At 44.6% G+C, this 16,570-nt stretch overlaps 1 protein-coding gene, 2 long non-coding RNA genes and 1 other non-coding gene across 16 annotated transcripts in view; 1 reads left to right on the plus strand and 3 right to left on the minus strand.

Annotated features, from left to right (window-relative positions):
• The window catches only part of ALG8 (ALG8 alpha-1,3-glucosyltransferase), a 36,555-nt gene extending 28,352 nt beyond the window's left edge, over positions 1 to 8,203 (minus strand). For 5 of the 13 annotated variants that reach the window (XM_063782543.1, XM_009423634.4, XM_063782539.1 and 2 more), the window contains exon 1: positions 8,045 to 8,203. In XM_063782543.1, the coding sequence (XP_063638613.1) occupies positions 8,045 to 8,139 (95 nt within the window). In that variant the 5' untranslated portion in view covers positions 8,140 to 8,203. 13 annotated transcript variants of the gene reach the window in all.
• On the minus strand, positions 1,968 to 2,070 carry LOC112204859 (U6 spliceosomal RNA). The gene has a single exon (XR_002938609.1). It is a non-coding gene; the product is annotated as a U6 spliceosomal RNA (small nuclear RNA).
• Positions 8,204 to 8,261: 58 nt separating the features above from the next.
• Positions 8,262 to 11,659, plus strand: LOC107967166 (uncharacterized). Its single transcript, XR_001707455.4, has 2 exons — positions 8,262 to 8,623; positions 10,070 to 11,659. It is a non-coding gene; the product is annotated as an uncharacterized LOC107967166 (long non-coding RNA).
• Positions 10,098 to 16,570, minus strand: part of LOC134807267 (uncharacterized) — a 31,260-nt gene continuing 24,787 nt past the window's right edge. The window contains exons 2-3 of the long non-coding RNA XR_010147294.1: positions 14,761 to 14,811; positions 10,098 to 10,196 (exon numbers count right to left, since the gene is read on the minus strand). This is a non-coding gene — a long non-coding RNA (uncharacterized LOC134807267). The remainder of the gene's footprint in view (positions 10,197 to 14,760; positions 14,812 to 16,570) is intronic.

The raw sequence follows: 16,570 nt of genomic DNA on the forward strand, positions 1-16,570 counted from the left end.
GGTTGAGGCAGGAGAATGGCATGAACCCAGGAGGCGGAGCTTGCAGTGAGCTGAGATCGCGCCACTGCACTCCAGCCTGGGCGACAGAGCAAGACTCCGTCTCAAAAAAAAAAAAATGTGCAAAGTAAAACTATTTGCAACAGGTAAAAAGTGGAGATAAATGTCCACAAACAGCAGAATAGCTAAATAAATTGTGGTGTTTTCACACAATGGAATACTGTAGAGCAGCAGTTCTCAAAGTGTGATTCAGGGACTCACAGGGAGACCCTTTCAAGGAGTTTGAAATATGTACTATTTTCATAATAATATTCAGATGTAATTTGTTCTACTTTCACTCATTCTCTCACAAGTATACAGTGACGTTCTAGAGGCTACATAATGTGATGTCATCACTCTGAAGGCCAGTGAAATTTGTGCTTGTATATTCTTGTGCTTGAACAATTTGTTTTAATTTCTAAAATGGTAATTATCTATTATACAGCCCACATAAACATACAGCTCTTTGTGACCCTCAATTATTTTTAGCCCATTTCTCACTATCCTCCCACCTGTCTTTGTCTTACTCTACATTCACCTTTTCCCTCTGCCTGCAACACTCTGTGTGAGGTAGGTTCTTTAACTCTTACCATTTCACCAGTGGCTGAGAGAAGCAGCTTGCCCTGTCATGTAGCCAGTATGTAGCAGAGCCAGATTCTAACCAGGGCAGTCTGACTCCCTAGCTATGGCTCTTAAACCACCAAATACTTCCAAAGTTAGTTGTTATTTTCTCTGCAAATCCTTCCTGACCTCAAGGCAAAATAAATCTTTAATTTGTCCATTTCTATCTCTAATGCCACCACTCCAATTCAAGTCAGCATCTTCTCTCATGTAGACTTTCTCAAAGGGCACCTAGCCTTCCTGACTCTCCTTCTGCCTCCTCCAATCATTTATATGGGAGCCAAAAAATATTTTATAAATGCAGATCATTTCCACTGAGCTTATAAAATCAAAATCTAAATTTTTCATCCTGGCTTTATAAACTCCGGCATGATTTGGTGCCTATCTTTCCAATTTCACTGTGCATGTTTCTGTCTCTGTTGCTTATCTTTCCAATTTCACTGTGCATGTTTCTGTCTCTGTTGCTTATTCCATGCCAGCTACACTGGCCTTATCATAGTTGCCCAAATAGGTCAATACTTTCACACCACAGGGCCTATATTTATATAGTGTGCTCTTTCAGATAAGTTCTACACACCTGCACACACCACATACTCTGCATGAATGGCCCTCTCATTCACACTTTAGGCCTCCAATGATGTCAGTTCCTCAGAGACATTCTCTGACACCTAATTGAAAGTGCATCTTCCTTCTTGGTCGCCTGATAGGATCCTGTTCTTCTTCTTCCATTTTTTTTTTTTTTTTTTAGATGGAGTCTCGCTCTGTCGCCCAGGTTGGAGTGCAGTGGCGCTATCTCGGCTCACTGCAAGCTCCGCCTTCCAGGTTCATGCCATTCTCCTGCCTCAGCCTCCCCAGTAGCTGGGACTACACGCGCCCACCACCACACCCGGCTAATTTTTGTATTTTCAGTAGAGACGGGGTTTCATCGTGTTAACCAGGATGGTCTCGATCTCCTGACCTCGTGATCCGCCCGCCTCGGCCTCCCAAAGTGCTGGGATTACAGGCGTGAGCCACCACACCCAGCCTCTTCTTCCTAATACTTAATCCAAATTGTAGTTATGTAACTATATATTTGCATTGATTTGTTTCTTGTACTGTTATACTTACTGAACTACACACTTTACAGGGCTAGGGATCATATCTATTTTTTCCTCCCTTCTAGCCTAGCAACAGTACCTGGTACATAATAAAGCAATTAGTAAATGTTTTGTTGAATATATCTGCATTTATCCTGTAATTTCCCTCTCATATCCCAGGGGTTTCTGGTTTGAGAAACAGAGCATTAACTACAATTAAAAACATTCGTTTTTAAATATATGAAGTGTTTCATAAATTTGCATGCTATCCTTGTGCGTGGACCATGCTAAGCTTCCTGTATCATTCAATTTTAGTGCAGGCATACCTTAGAGATATTGTGGGTTTAGACCACCATAATGAAGTGAATATCTCAATAAAGTAAGTCACATGAATTTTTTGATTTCCCAGAGCATGTAAAAGTTATGTTTACACTGGCCGGCCGCGGTGGCTCACGCCTGTAATCCCAGCACTTTGGAGGCCGAGGCGGGTGGATCACGAGGTCAGGAGATCGAGACCATCCTGGCTAACATGGTGAAACCCCATCTCTACTAAAAATGCAAAAAAAATTAGCCGGGCTTGGTGAGGGGCGCCTGTAGGGTCAGCTACTCGGTAGGCTGAGGCAGAAGAATGGTGTGAACCCGGAAGGCGGGCTTGCAGTGAGCCGAGATAGCGCCACTGCCCTCCAGCCTGGGCGACAGAGCAAGACTCCGTCTCAAAAAAAAAAAAAAGTTATGTTTACACTATACTATAAAATGTGCAATACTACTATGTCTAAAAAGACAGTGTACACCTTCATTTTAAAATACTTTATCGCTAAAACAAAGCTAATGATCATCTGCACCTTCGGCAAGTCCTAATCTTTTTGCTGGTGGAGGATTTTGCTCCAATGTTGATGGCTGTTGATTGATCAGGGTTATGGGTGCTGAAGATTGGGGTGACTTGTGGCAAACTGTTTTTTTTTTTTTTTTTGAGATGGAGTCTCACTCTTGTCACCCAGGCTGGAGTGCAATGGTGTGATCTTGGCTCACTACAACCTTCACCTCCTGGGTTCAAGTGATTCTCCTGCCTCAGCCTCCTAAGTGGCTGGGATCACAGGTGCCCACCACCACACTTGGCTAATTTTTGTATATTTAGTAGAGACGGGGTTTCCCCATGTTGGCCAGGCGGTCTTGAACTCCTGACCTCAGGTGACCTGCCCGCCTCAGCCTCCCAAAACGCTGGGATTACAGGCATGAGCCACTGTGCCTGGCAAGACTGTGGCAATTTCTTAAAATAAAACAACAATGAAGCTTGCCACATTGATGGGCTCTTCCTTTCACAAAAGATTCCTCTAGTATGCAATGCTGTTTGATAGGATTTTACCCACAGTAAAACTTTCAAAACTAGAGTCAATCCTTCTTCTCAAACCCTGCCACTGATTATTAACTAAGTTTATATAATATTCTAAATCCTTTGTTGTCATTTCAACAATATTCACAGCATCTTCATTAGCAGAGTGCATCTCAAAAGAAACCACTTTCTCTGCTCATCCATGAGAAGTAACTCCTCATCCACTCAAGTTGTATCATGAGATATCATGCAGCAATTCAATCACATGCTCAGGCTCCACTTCTAGTTCTCTTGCTATTCCCATGACATCTGCAGTTACTTCTTCCAATGAAGTCTTGAACCCCTCAAAGTTATCCATTGGAGTTGGAATCTAATTCTTCCAAACTCTTGTTAATGTTGATATCTTGACCTCCTCCCATGAATCATGAATGTTCTTAATAGCATCTAGAATGGTTTCAATTTACTTCGCCCAGATCCATCAGAAGAATCACTATCTATGGCAGATATAGCCTTATGAAATGTATTTCTTAAATAACAAGACTTAAAAGTCAAAACTGATTGGGCATGGTGGCTCACGCCTATAATCCTAGCACTTTGGGAGGCCAAGGCAGGCAGATTGCTTGAGCACAGGAGTTCAAAAACAGCCTGGGCAACACAGCAAAAACCCATCTCTACTAAAAATACAAAAAATTAGCAGGGTATGGTAGCACACAACTTAAGTCCCAGCTACTTGGCAGGTTGAGGTAGGAGGACTGCTTGAGCCTGAAAGGTGGAGGTTGCAGTGAGATGAGATCATGCTACTGCACTACAGCCTGAGAGGCAGAGTGAGACCCTGTTTCAAAAAAAAAAAAATCAACTACTCAACTGACTGCAGAATAGATGTTACATCAGCAGGCATGAAAACAACATTAAGGTTGGGCACAGGGGCTCATGTCTGTAATCCCAGAACTTTGGGAGGCAAAGGTAGGAGGATTGCTTGAGCCTAGGAATTCCAGGCCGGCCTGAGCAACACAGTGACCCCATCTCTCCAAAAATACATTTTAAAAAAAAGCCGGGCATGGTGCTCATGCCTGTAATCCCAACACTTTGGGAGGCCAAAGAGAGCAGATCACTTGAGGCCAGGAGTTCAAGACCAGCCTGGCCAATGTGGCAAAACCCCATCTCTACTAAAAATATAAAAATTAGCAGGGCATGATGGTGTGCACCTGTAATCCCAGCTACTTGGGTGGCTGAAGCAGGAGAATCACTCGAACCCGGGAAGCTGAGGTTGCAGTGAGCTGAGATCGTGCCACTACACTCCAGCATGGGAGACAGAGTGAAACTCCGTCTCAAAAATAAATAAATAAGAAAAAAAAAAAAAAAGAAAAATAATGGGTGGGTGCGGTGGCTCGTGTCTGTAATCCTAGCACTTTGGGAGGCCAAGACAGGTGGATCGCTTGAGGTCAGGAATTTGAGACGAGCCTGGGCAACATGGTGAAACCCCATCTCTGCAAAAAATACAAAAAGTTAGCTGGGTGTAGTGGTGTGCACCTGTAGTTCAAGCTACTTGGGTAGCTGAGATGGGAGGATTGTTTGAGCCCAGGAGGTAGAGGCAGCAGTGAGCTGAGATCATACCAGTGCTCTCCAGCCTGACAAAGTGAAACACTGTCTCAAAAAAGAAAAGAAAAAGGAAAAATATTGACCAGTGAGGTGGCTCAGGCCTGTAATCCCAGCACTTTGGAAGGGCTCACTTGAGCCCAGGAGTTCGAGATCAGCCTGGGCAACACAGTGACACCTCGTCTCTACCAAAAAGAAAAAAAAAAAAACAAACCAAAACAAAACACACACATATAGACAGACAGACAGATAATAGAGAGAGAAAGGAAAAAAAATTAGCTGGGCATGGTGGCATCTGTCTTTGTCCCAGCTATTCGGGAGGCTGAGGGAGGAAGACTGCTCAAGCGCAGGAGATTAAGGCTGCAGTGAGCCATGATGGTGCCGCTGTACTTCACCCTGGGAGATAGAGCGAGACACTGCCTCTAGAAAAAAAAAATGTTTCTGAGCAGTAGGTCTCAACAGTGGGCTTATTCAGTAAACCATGCTGTAAATAGATGTGCTGTCATCCAGGGCTTTGTTGTTCCATTTATAGATCACAGGCAGAGTAGATTTAGCATAAGTCTTAAGGGCCATTGGATTTTTAGAATAGTAAGTGAGAAATGGCTTCAACTAGATGTCATAGATGGCATCTTCCAATGTAAGTCTGTTTCTTCTACCTTGAAAACCTATTGTTTAGTGTAGCCACCTTCATCAGTGAGCTTAGCTAGATCTTCTAGAAAACTTACTGCAGCTTCTACATCAGCACTTGCTGCTTCACCTTGTACTTTATTGTGGAGATGGCTTCTTTTCTTCCTTTTTTTTTTTTTTTGAGACAGAGTTTCACTCTTGTTGCCCAGGCTGGAGTGCAATAGCGCCGTCTCAGCTCACTGCAACCTCCACCTCCCGGGTTCAAGTGATTCTCCTGCCTCAGCCTCCCAAGTACCTGGGATTACAGGCATGCTCCACCACGCCCAGCTAATTTTGTATTTTTAGTAGAGACGAGATTTCTCCATGTTGGTCCTCAGGTGATCCGCCCGTCTTGGCCTACCAAAGTGCTGGGATCACAGGCATGAGCCACCGCGTCCGGCCGATGGCTTCTTTTCTTAAAAGAACCTCTGCTAGCTTCTAAATTTTCTTCTGCAACTTCCTCACCTCTCTTAGGCTTCAAAGAATTGAAGAGTTAGGGCCTTGCTCTGGATAAGGTTTTGGCTTAAGGGAATGTTATGGCTGGTTTGATCTATCCAGACCACTAAAACATTCTCCATATCATCAAGGTTGTTTCACTTTCTTATCACTTGTGTATTCACTGGAGTAGCACTTTTAGTTTCCTTTAAGAACTTTTCCTCTGCACTCACAACTTGGCTGTTTGGCACAATGGGCCTAGCTTTCAGCCCGTCTTGGCTTTCAGGATGCCTTCCTCATCAAGCTCAATCATTTCTAGCTTTTGATTTAAAGTCAGAGATATGTGACTCTTCCTCTCACTTGAACACTTAGATGCCACTGTAGGGCTATTAATTGGCCTAACTTTATTATTGTATCTCAGTCAACAGCGAGGCCTGAGAAGAGGGAGAGAGATGATGGAACAGCTGCTTGATAGAGCAGTCAGAACACACAGCATTTATTAAGTTCACCATAGTGTTGCCCCAAAGCAATCAGAATAGTAGTATCAAAGATCACTGATTACAGATCATAACAAATATAATAGCAATGAAAAAGTGTGAAATATTTCAAGATTTACCAAAATGTAACACAGACACAAAATGAGCACATGATGTTAGAAAAATGGCATTGATAGAGTTGCTCAATGGAGAGTTACCGCAGCCTTCAATTTGTAAAAAAAATGAAAATGCAGTATCTGTGAAGTGCAATAAAGCAAAGTACAAAAAATGAGGTATTCCTGTACATGTGCTGCCAAAGTGAGCACTATATACATTCTTAACCTGGACCAAGAGCAGTATTCAAAATAACAACTCTGGCCAGGCACGGTGGCTCATGCCTGTAATCCCAACATTATGGGAGGCCGAGGCAGGTGGATCACTTGAGGTCAGGAGATTTGAGATCAGCCCTCTGCCATCACGGTGAAACCCCGTCTCTACTAAAAATACAAAAATTAGCCTGGCGCGGTGGTGCAAGCCTGTAATCCCAGCTACTCCGGAGGCTGAGGCAGGAGAATCGTTTGAACCCGGGAGGCAGAGGTTGCAGTAAGCTGAGATCGTGCCACTGTACTCCAGCCTGGGTGACAGAGTGGGACGAGACTGTCTCAAAAAAAAAATAATAACAAACAAAAAAAACAACTCTGAGGATACATTTCTAGCCTGAGGCAACTAAAGCAAGAAATAATCTTCTTATGCACAGACCTACAGTTAATCATTTTACTGAATCTACATATACATTCCACTTACATGATTACATATACGCATCAGTATGGACTTACATTCTATACATATGACTCTCCCATATTCAACAAGAGATCACCAAGAGCCTGAATCAAAGGATACCAATAAAACAAACCCTAAACTAGGAAGTGGGAGGGAAAGGAGAAAAGGGATGAGGGAGAAAAAGAAAAAAGAGGAAGGATGAAGGGAAGGCGGAAGCCAATATTAATAAATACTGAGTACCTACTGTATACACACCACCATTTCATGGTTGCTTCTTGGTTTCCACGCTTTCAGTCTTGGCCCTACATCCATTTTTTACACAGCAGTCTAACTGTGGTCTTCGAAACCCTGTGTTATCTGTCCCCTGTGCACCCCATCCTGTGCCACTCCTCTCCCTCAATATTCTGCAGCCACAAGGGGCACTTTCTGTTCCTAGAATGCTCTGACTTCTTTCCTGCCACAGGGCCTTTGAACTTACTCTTTCCTATGCCTGAACTGCTTTCCACATCACTTATTCTTTTTCATTTTTTGAATTTCAACTCAAACATCACCTTCTAAAGGAATAGCGCACAGCCACTTAGTAACCCTCTATTTCCTTTATCACAATCTGAAAAGTTCCTGTTTGTCTAGCTCCACCCACCAACTTCGAGGGCAAGGACCAGCAATGTCTTGCTCACCACCGCATCTCCCGGGAGTTAGAACGGTACCTGGCGCCTCAGGCATCTGATAATACTGGCTGAATGGCTGTTGGAGGCAGAGGTTCTTAACTGCCTATTAAGGATGAGGACCCTGAGGTTCAGAAACGTTAAAGTGATTTGTTCCAAATCAGACAGCGCCAGGTCTGAACCTAGCCAGCTGGGGCTAAGTCAAGTAACAACTGGCGAAACAGAAAGCTTAGCAAAGGCAGGATAGCGACAAACACGACCTAAAGTTTTCTCTTCATACCCAGGGATATCCACACCTTTCTGTCCCGCCCTGACCGACCGCGGGGCCTCCCCGCCCAGCCCCTGGCCGTGCGAGTCCCTTACTATGTGGGGATGAGAAGGCATTTGAGAAGAGTCACCCCGAGCGCCAAAGCCGAAAACCAATTGCCAGTACCCGTGGCAATTGTGAACGCCGCCATTGCTGCGGCACCGCACACTTCCCACCAACTTGATCCACATCCGGGATCCCGCGCATGCGGAGAAAGCCCTCTGAAGCCGTGCCCGCTAGCTGCGCGCATGCGGCGAGCAGCGCAGCCAGTCCGGGGACTGCAGTCAGCTATTTAAACCTCCCGCCCACCTTTTCTTTATACCCGCGTCTCACCCCGGGCCGGAAGGGCTCCTGCGCAGGCGTTTGTAGCCACTTTTAAGTTTTATCAGCTAGTTCATGCTTGCGTTGAAAGAGTGGTCGTTTACGCTGGGTCATCACTGTGTAGTATTGGGGATACTTAGGTGAGAAAAAAACTTAACGCTAGAGACGTTCACGCACTAGTGGAGAAGCCAGGATTGTTGCCCTAGAGTTACAGTAGATAAAAGTACCTGAGAGAACTGCGGGGGCTCCCAACCTGGACGCTTGCACCGGAGTATTAAATCCAGCTAGAGAATGGCATGTGCAAAGATACAGAGGTGAGAAACATTGTGTTTTTAGAACTCTGAGCGAGGCTCTTGGCTCAGCCCCTGCTTGAGCGGAACCCATTCTGGAAGCAGGGTAGAGGCTAGTCCTAACGCTTAGTGTACAAATAGCCTACGGTTCATGTTAAAATAATTCGGATTCTGATTCAGTAGGCCCAACAAACTCGCAGATTGCGTAATGACTGAGGCACATGCAATTTAATTAGGCTTGTCTCATTATTTTACTGTATGATCTTGGACAAACTAAACTCTAAACCTCAGTTTCTTTTTTTTTAATTTTTATTTATTTATTTATTTTTGAAAATAGGAGATAAAAATGGTTTCTGGCCGGACGCGGTGGCTCACGCCTGTAATCCCAACACTGGGAGGCCGAGGTGGGCGAATCACCTGAGTTCAGGAGTTTGAGATCAGCCTGGCCAATATGGTGAAACCCTGTCTCTACTAAAAATTAAAAAAAAATTAGCCGTGCATGGTGGCGGGCGCTTGTAATTCCACCTACTCGGGAGGCTGAAGCTAGAGAATCGCGTGAACGTGGGAGGCGGAGGTTGCAGTGAGCCGAGATCGCGCCATTGCACTTCAGCCTGGGCAAGCCTCAGGCCTGTTTATCCAAGATGCTTTTAGTCTAAAAAAAAAAAAAGTTTCAGCCTCATAAAGTGGTTGTGAGGATTAAATGAGAATGCATGTAAATTGCTTGATATGATTCCAGGACAGAATAAATGCTCAATAATGTGTCAGATCAGTTAATTATCTTGCTGAAAGATGCACAGCAAGTAGGTGACAGTGTCACCTCCCTAATATGAGTTTATGCCCTCCCACAGCTTCAGCTGCTACCCATGTGAATATGATTCACAGATTTCTAGCTTAGCACTCTTCTCTCACTTTCAGACCCTGATCTCCAGTTGGCTACCTGACCTCACGTAGATGTTTTTGTTTTGTTTTTGAGAGACAGGGTCTCATTCTGTGGCCCAGGCTGGAGGGCAATAGTGCAAACACAGCTCACTGCAGCCTCGATCTCCTGGGCTCAAGCAGTCCTCCCCACCTCAGCCTCCTGAGTAACTGGGACCACAGGGATGTGGCAACGTGTGTGTGTGTGTGTGTGTGTGTGTGTGTAGAGATGGGATCTCCCTATATTGTCCATGCTGGTTTCAAAGTCCTGGGCTCAAGTGATCTTCCTGCCTCAGCCTCCCAAAGTATTGGGATTACAGTTGTGCGCCACCATGCCCAGCTACTTAGATGTTTTAAAGGCACTTTGCATTAATTTTCTATTTCTGCTGTAAGAAATTACCATAAACTTAGTAGCTTAAAACAACACAAATTTATTCTCTTACAGTTCTGTAAACCAGAAATCTAAAATCAGTCACTGGAGTAAAGTCAAGGTGTCATTTGGATTGGTTGCTTCCAGAGGCTCTGCAGGGAGATTGTTTTTCTTGTCTTTTTCAGCTTTTAGAAGTTGCCTGCATTCCTTGGCCCCTTCCTCACATCATTCCAACCAACTTCCATCCTTACAATCGATTACTTTCCTGTAATAGCTACAGTCAGATGGGCAGCTGAAGGTGATGATGATGATCTTGACACCGAGAAGCAGAAGACCAATGAAGATGACCAGACAGCAAAAAAGGATAAGTTAAAAGAAGGTAAAAGAAGGCCACTCGTACTTGCTGTCTCAGTATCTAAAGGTGGTCACCTTCCAGTAGAGAGGCCCACCCACTGCAGACAGTGCCACCGAAGGTGACATGCACTTTCTGCCACCCATCCAAAACTGTAACGTGAATCTGCAACAGGAGAGGAAAGAAGAACCAAAACTTCCAAGGCCTTGCATTTTTTCTTAAAAGCATTTTTTTTTTTTTTTTTTGGAGATGGAGTCTCACTCTATTGCCTGGAGTGCAGTGGCGTAATTTCGGCTCACTGAAGCCTCTGCTTCCCGGGTTTAAGAAATTCTCTGCCTCAGCCTCCCAAGTAGCTGGGATTACAGGCACATGCCACCACACCTGTCTAATTTTTGTATTTTTAGGAGAGACAGGGTTTCACCGTGTTGGCCAGGCTGGTCTTGAACTCCTGACCTCGTGATCCACCTGCCTCGGCCTCCCAAAGTGCTGGGATTACAGGCCTGAGCCACTGCACCTAGCCAAAAGCATTTTTTAAAGAAAAATTGGTCTATATTTTTTGTTTCTACTTTATATCTTTGTACATATTTTTAGAGTGCAGGCATTTTTAATAATCTTGGATGACCAAAGCAGCTTTCAGAATGTTCTTTGCCCAACTTCTGACTTTACTTGTAGTGTGACCATGTTCATTAGAATCTCAAAGGAGGAAGAAAAGAAAAAACAAACATGTAAAAAATGAAAAATAGATCTGGCGAGGTGATTCACGGCTGTAAGCCCAGCACTTTGAGAGGCTAAGGCGGGTGGATCACCTGAGGTCAGGAGTTCGAGACCAGCCTGGCCAACATGGTGAAATCCTATCTCTACTAAATATGCAAAAATTAGCCAGGTGTGGTGGTGGGTGCCTGTAGTCCCAGCTACTCAGGAGGCTGAGGCAGGAGAATCTCTGGAACCCCGGAGGCAGAGGTTGCAGTGAGCCGAGATCACACCACTGCACTCCAGCCTGGGCGACAGAGTGAGACTATCTGAAAAAAAGCAAAAATAGGCCAGACATGGTGGCTCATGCCTGTGATCCCAGCACTTTGGTAAGCCTAGGCAGGTGGATCACTTGAGGTCAGGGGTTCGAGACCAGCTTAGCCAACATGGTGAAAACTTGTCTCTACTGAAAATACAAAAATTAGCCAGGCGTGGTGGTGGGTACCTGTAATCCCAGCTACGCGGGAGGCTGAGGCATGAGAATTGCTTGAACTCAGGAGGTGGAGGTTGCAGTGAGCAGCAGTCATGCCATTGCACTCCAGCCTGGTGACAGAGTAAGACTCTGTCTCAAAAATAAATAAATGCAAAAACAACAAATCTTAGTTTTTCAGCCTGTTCGATGTATGTGTGAAACAATGTTGTCCAACAATAAACGGGAATCTTATTTTTCTGAGGTTTTTTCCCATAACTTCATTTCTAGTGAATTTTCTGAGTTCTAACAAAAAATGGTAGACAGTTGTCATGAATTGTACCCCTTTTCTCATTCTTTCTGCTTTAGGCTTGAACATGAGGCATAAAGCTAGACTCAGCTGTTAGGAAAAACTGCCTCATGCTGGCCCTGACATCATTGAGCTAATAAACAAGTCCCTCTACCTCCAGACTTATTATGTGAGGAAACACACACACACACACACACACACACACACACACACACACACGTACACACACGTGTTACTGAAACACCAGGGGTTCTGATCTAGTTCCTGTTCCTTGCTTCACAAAAAGCCAATCACTGAGATGATTATTGCCAAAGAATAAGGCTTTAATCAGGTGCTGCAGAGAAACAGATGGGAGATCAATCTCAAACTTGGGTCCCTGACTGACTAAAACTAGGTTTATATAGCAGGAAAGAAATGTAATAATGTGTTTAAAAGAAAAAAAAAAGGAACTAGGGAGGAATAAGGAAGCAATCATGATGAATGAGGGGCTTGGCATCTCATTTTCTGGATGCTGTGATCCGGTGAGTTTCAGTTCTTTGATACTTTTTTTGAGAGACCTGAAGGTCATTTCCTGAGGAAGGAACTCAGATAAATATAACTTTCCAGCTTTAAGACCAGAAGGGTCAATTTCTATGTTTGTCCAAAAAAAAAAAACTAAGGTACTATTGGGTCAGGTTCACACACGCCCACACCACCCTTAGGTGTTTAAGCCACAGTTGGTCAGTTTACCTGTTCTTCCAGCAAAAGCATTTCTCACTGCTCTTGCCAGGTCCTGTCTATTTAACCTCCTAGATGTCTCTCACATTCATGCATTCCTCTTCACCCACCTTTGCCACTCTAGGCATAATGACCTGCTTTCAGCCTTTGGTACATGCCATGTTCCCTCCTGTCACTGCCCTTTATACACGCCCTTCCCTCTGTCTGGAATGTTCTTCCTTCTCCCCTTAGGCTAGTTAGCTCTTCATCCTTTGGCTTTTATAGCAAGCACTGCTTCCCCAAGACAGCCTTCCCCAACCTCCCCTTATCCTACCCTGGGCACCTGTCAGCTGGATGCAATTTTATACTATGTGTGTGATTATCTAATTATCTCACTAGTTATTCACTCCATGAGGACAGGGACCTTTTCTGTTTTATTCATCATTGTAGCAGCAGCAACCCACATAGCAGCTGACACAACAGATACGCTCTATATTTGTTGAATGGCATGAATGTCTAAAATAGGATTCCAACCCAGTCTCTCCTGAGTCTCTGCTTATCCTCAGTAGCTGGGACTACAGGCATGGCATGTGCCACCATGCCTCTTTGGTTCACCTTTAAAAAATAAAAGAATTGGCCACATACAATGGCTCACACCTGTAATCCCAGCACTTCGGGAGGCCAAGGCAGGTGGATCACAAGGTTAGGAGTTCGAGACCAGCTTGGCCAACATGGCAAAAACCCCATCTCTACTAAAAATACAAAAATTAGCCAGATGTGGCAGGCACCTGTAATCCCAGCTACTTGGGAGGCTGAGGCGGGAGAATTGCTTGAAACCGGAAGGCAGAGGTTTCAGTGAGCCAAGATCTTGCCACTGGACTCCAGCCTAGGTGACAGAGCAAAACTCCGTCTCAAAAAAAAAAAGAAGAATGAAAACAAGTCTCTAGGCAATCAGAACCCATAGAGCGGCTGCAGTTTGTGAGATCATCAAAATCTGGACACTCCCTTTCAAAGAAACGTGTAGTGGTCAGGAAAGCTTTCCAGTCACCAGCAACGGCCAGGAACTGGAGTAGAGTGGACTGATTTCGTAGAAAGAAAAGAGGCCAGGTCACATGGTTTATGAAACACTTCAACGATCTGCTCAGAGTTTTCAGCTTGAAGACCCCTATGAAACTGACCTTGGCCCTTTTCTGCAATGAGTATATTTGAGACATGGGGAGAAATTGCAGAAAGGTGCCGATGTCAGTTTTATAGGGTCTTCAAGATTATGATTAATTAAATAAGTTATATGTTTTTAGACTTCGGGATGATTGTTTATAATGTCACTTGGAGGGTAATTAAACTCAGAAAGAAACAGTCCAGGTGTGGTGGCTCATCCCTGTAATCCCAGCATTTTCGGAGGCCGAGGTGGGAGGATCGCTTGAGCTCAGGAGTTCCACACCAGTCTGGCCAACATAGCAAAAACTTGTCTCTACTAAAAATAAAAATAAAATAAAAAAATTAGCCAGGCATGATGATGCATGCCTGTAGTTCCAGCTACTGGGGAGGCTGAGGTGGGAGGATTGTTTAAGCTTGGGAGATTGAGGCTGCAATGAGCTGTGATTGTGCACCACTGCATTCCAGCCTTGGCAAGAGAGTGAGACCCTGTCTCAAAAAAAGATAGAAAGAAACAGTCCAGTTCCAAGTTTAAAATTAGAAGTGAATAGTATTGCATTTATATGCCATCCTAGCTATTTATTGCTGCATAACAAGTTACCCAAAACTTAGCAGCCTAGAAACATTTATTATTTCAGAGTTTCTGTGGTCAGGAATTCAAGAGTGGCTTAGCTAGGTGGTTCTGGTTCAGGGTCTCTCTTGAGGTTGCAGCCAAGATGACACCAGGGGCTGTAGTCAACTGAAGGCTCCACTGGAGCTGTAGTATCCACTTCCAAGGCCAACAGAAGCCCTCAGTTCCTTATCACATGATCCACCTTCCTTGGCCTCCCAAAGTGCTGGGATTACTGGCATGAGCCACAGCGCCAGGCCCCAAATGCCCTTTTCCTTTATTGTATGTCAGGCTCCTCCTATCCTATGACAAATCCTGCATGACCCAGTTCAGATGATCTATGAAATTTTCCCAAAGCACTTCATGCAGGTTTCTTTTCAGAATTTACAATTGTAACCCCAATGACAGCTAAGCCCTCCAAGATTCTTCAAATCTAAATAAAACTGACTTTGCCCAACCATTTAGTCTCAATTTGACAGCCTGTGGAAGCCATGGCTTTCCCTTGTATTTCTGCAGAGTCTCAGAGGCATACATTTTCACATCACCTCTTTTCTCCTGGACTTCCTAATTCTCAGTTGTGGCCTGTGTTCTTACCTTATAACCCAGATTGGAGATTCAGCTCCTTCACTGCTTTCCAGGCAAAACCTGCTGATACACAGTATTTATGAGTACAGAGACTTTACTGACGAGCACAGCACACACAGCAAATCCTTTAAATCTCAAGGCATCAGGCTGGCCCTCCCTGGTGCTCTTTGACTCTTTGGCCATGTGGTGTCCCCCTGTTGCCCTTTCCTGGTGCAGTTTCAGTCTCCCCATTTTTCTGATCTTCCCTCACTCTCTGAAACAACAAACCTCTTCGAAAGCCTTTCTTGTGTAGAGTAGTTCCAGGGCGCTTTCTGTTCTTGGCCTCTCCTTCTACCCAAGACCTTATGAAGGTGTTATTCCAAAGAAGACAATTCCTTTCCCAAGAGGAGTTCTTGGACCAAGAGGATAATAATTTTCCAGTCATCTTGTATGTTTATAAGCATGTCTTAGTTCAGGCTGCTATACCGAAGTACCACAGACTGGGTGTCTTGTAAACAACAGACAAACAGACATTTATTCCTCACAGTTCTGGAGGCTGGAAGTCTGAGATCCAGGTCCAGGAAGCGGGTCTGGTGAGGGCTGTCTTCCAGGTTGCAGACTGCCAACTTCTTGTATCCTCACATGGTGGAAAGAGAGTGAGAGCGCTTTCTGGGCTCTCTTTCATTTTTATTTACTTATTTATTTATTTTTGAGACAGAGACTCGCTGTGTCACCCAGGCTAGAATGCAGTGGCATGATCTCTGCTCACTGCAACCTCTGCCACCAGGGTTCAAGTGATTCTCCTGCTTTAGCCTCCCAAGTAGCTGGGATTACAGGTGCCAGCCACCATGCCTGGGTCATTTTTGTATTTTTAGTAGAGATGGAGTTTCACTGTGTTGGTCAGGCTGGTCTTGAACCCCTGACCTCAAGCAATCCACCTGCTTCAGCCTCCCAAAGTGCTGAGATTACAGGTGTGAGCCACTGCTCCCAGCCAGTGGGCTGTCTTTTATAAGGGCACTAATTCTACTCATGAGGGCTCCACCCTCGTAACCTAATTACTTTAGACAGGCCCCCACCTCCCTATACCATCCATTGAAGGTTAAGATTTCAACATATCAACTGGGGTAGGGGGCTCAAACATTCAGTCTATAACAGAGTGTGCCTCACCCCATGGGTCTGAATCAGGTCTGGTCTGAGTTGGTTGTCCCAGATCCCTGCACAGAGCTTGGGATATAGTAGGCCTTCAGTAACATTTGTTGAATAAATGAATTTGTGATAAATGAGAATGATTGATTAAAAAATACTGAATAAAATAATCAGCTAGGCATGGTGGCTCACGCCTATAATCTCAGCACTTTGGGAGGCCGAGGCGGGCGGATCACCTGAGGTCAGGAGTTTGAGACTAGTCTGGCCAACATGGTAAAACCCCAACTCTACTAAAAATACAAAAAATTAGCCAGGCATGGTGGTGGGTGCCTGTAATCTCAGCTACTTGGCAGGCTGAGGCAGGAGAATCGCTTGAACCCGGGAGGCAGAGGTTGTAGTGAGCTGAGATCGCGCCATTGCACTCCAGCCTGGGCAACAAGAGCGAAATTTCGTGTCAAAAAAAAAAAAAAAAAAAAAAAAGAATGAATCAGTTGACATTAATTGACCTGATGGTTCCCAGGGATCTTTGCCCTGCAAAAGAAGAAGCTGAAAGAAGTTCTAGTCCTAATTCTAGTCCCAGTTTTGCCTCTCAGTTGCGTGTAACCATGGGCAGGTCACTTTTCCTCTCTGTACCTCAGGTGAAAAATGAGAAGGAGGCTTCTTGTTATTCCTTTTTGTTCTGCCAACCACACCT

This window comes from Pan troglodytes, chromosome 9 (assembly GCF_028858775.2).
Source record: "Pan troglodytes isolate AG18354 chromosome 9, NHGRI_mPanTro3-v2.0_pri, whole genome shotgun sequence".
Lineage (NCBI taxonomy): Eukaryota > Metazoa > Chordata > Mammalia > Primates > Hominidae > Pan > Pan troglodytes.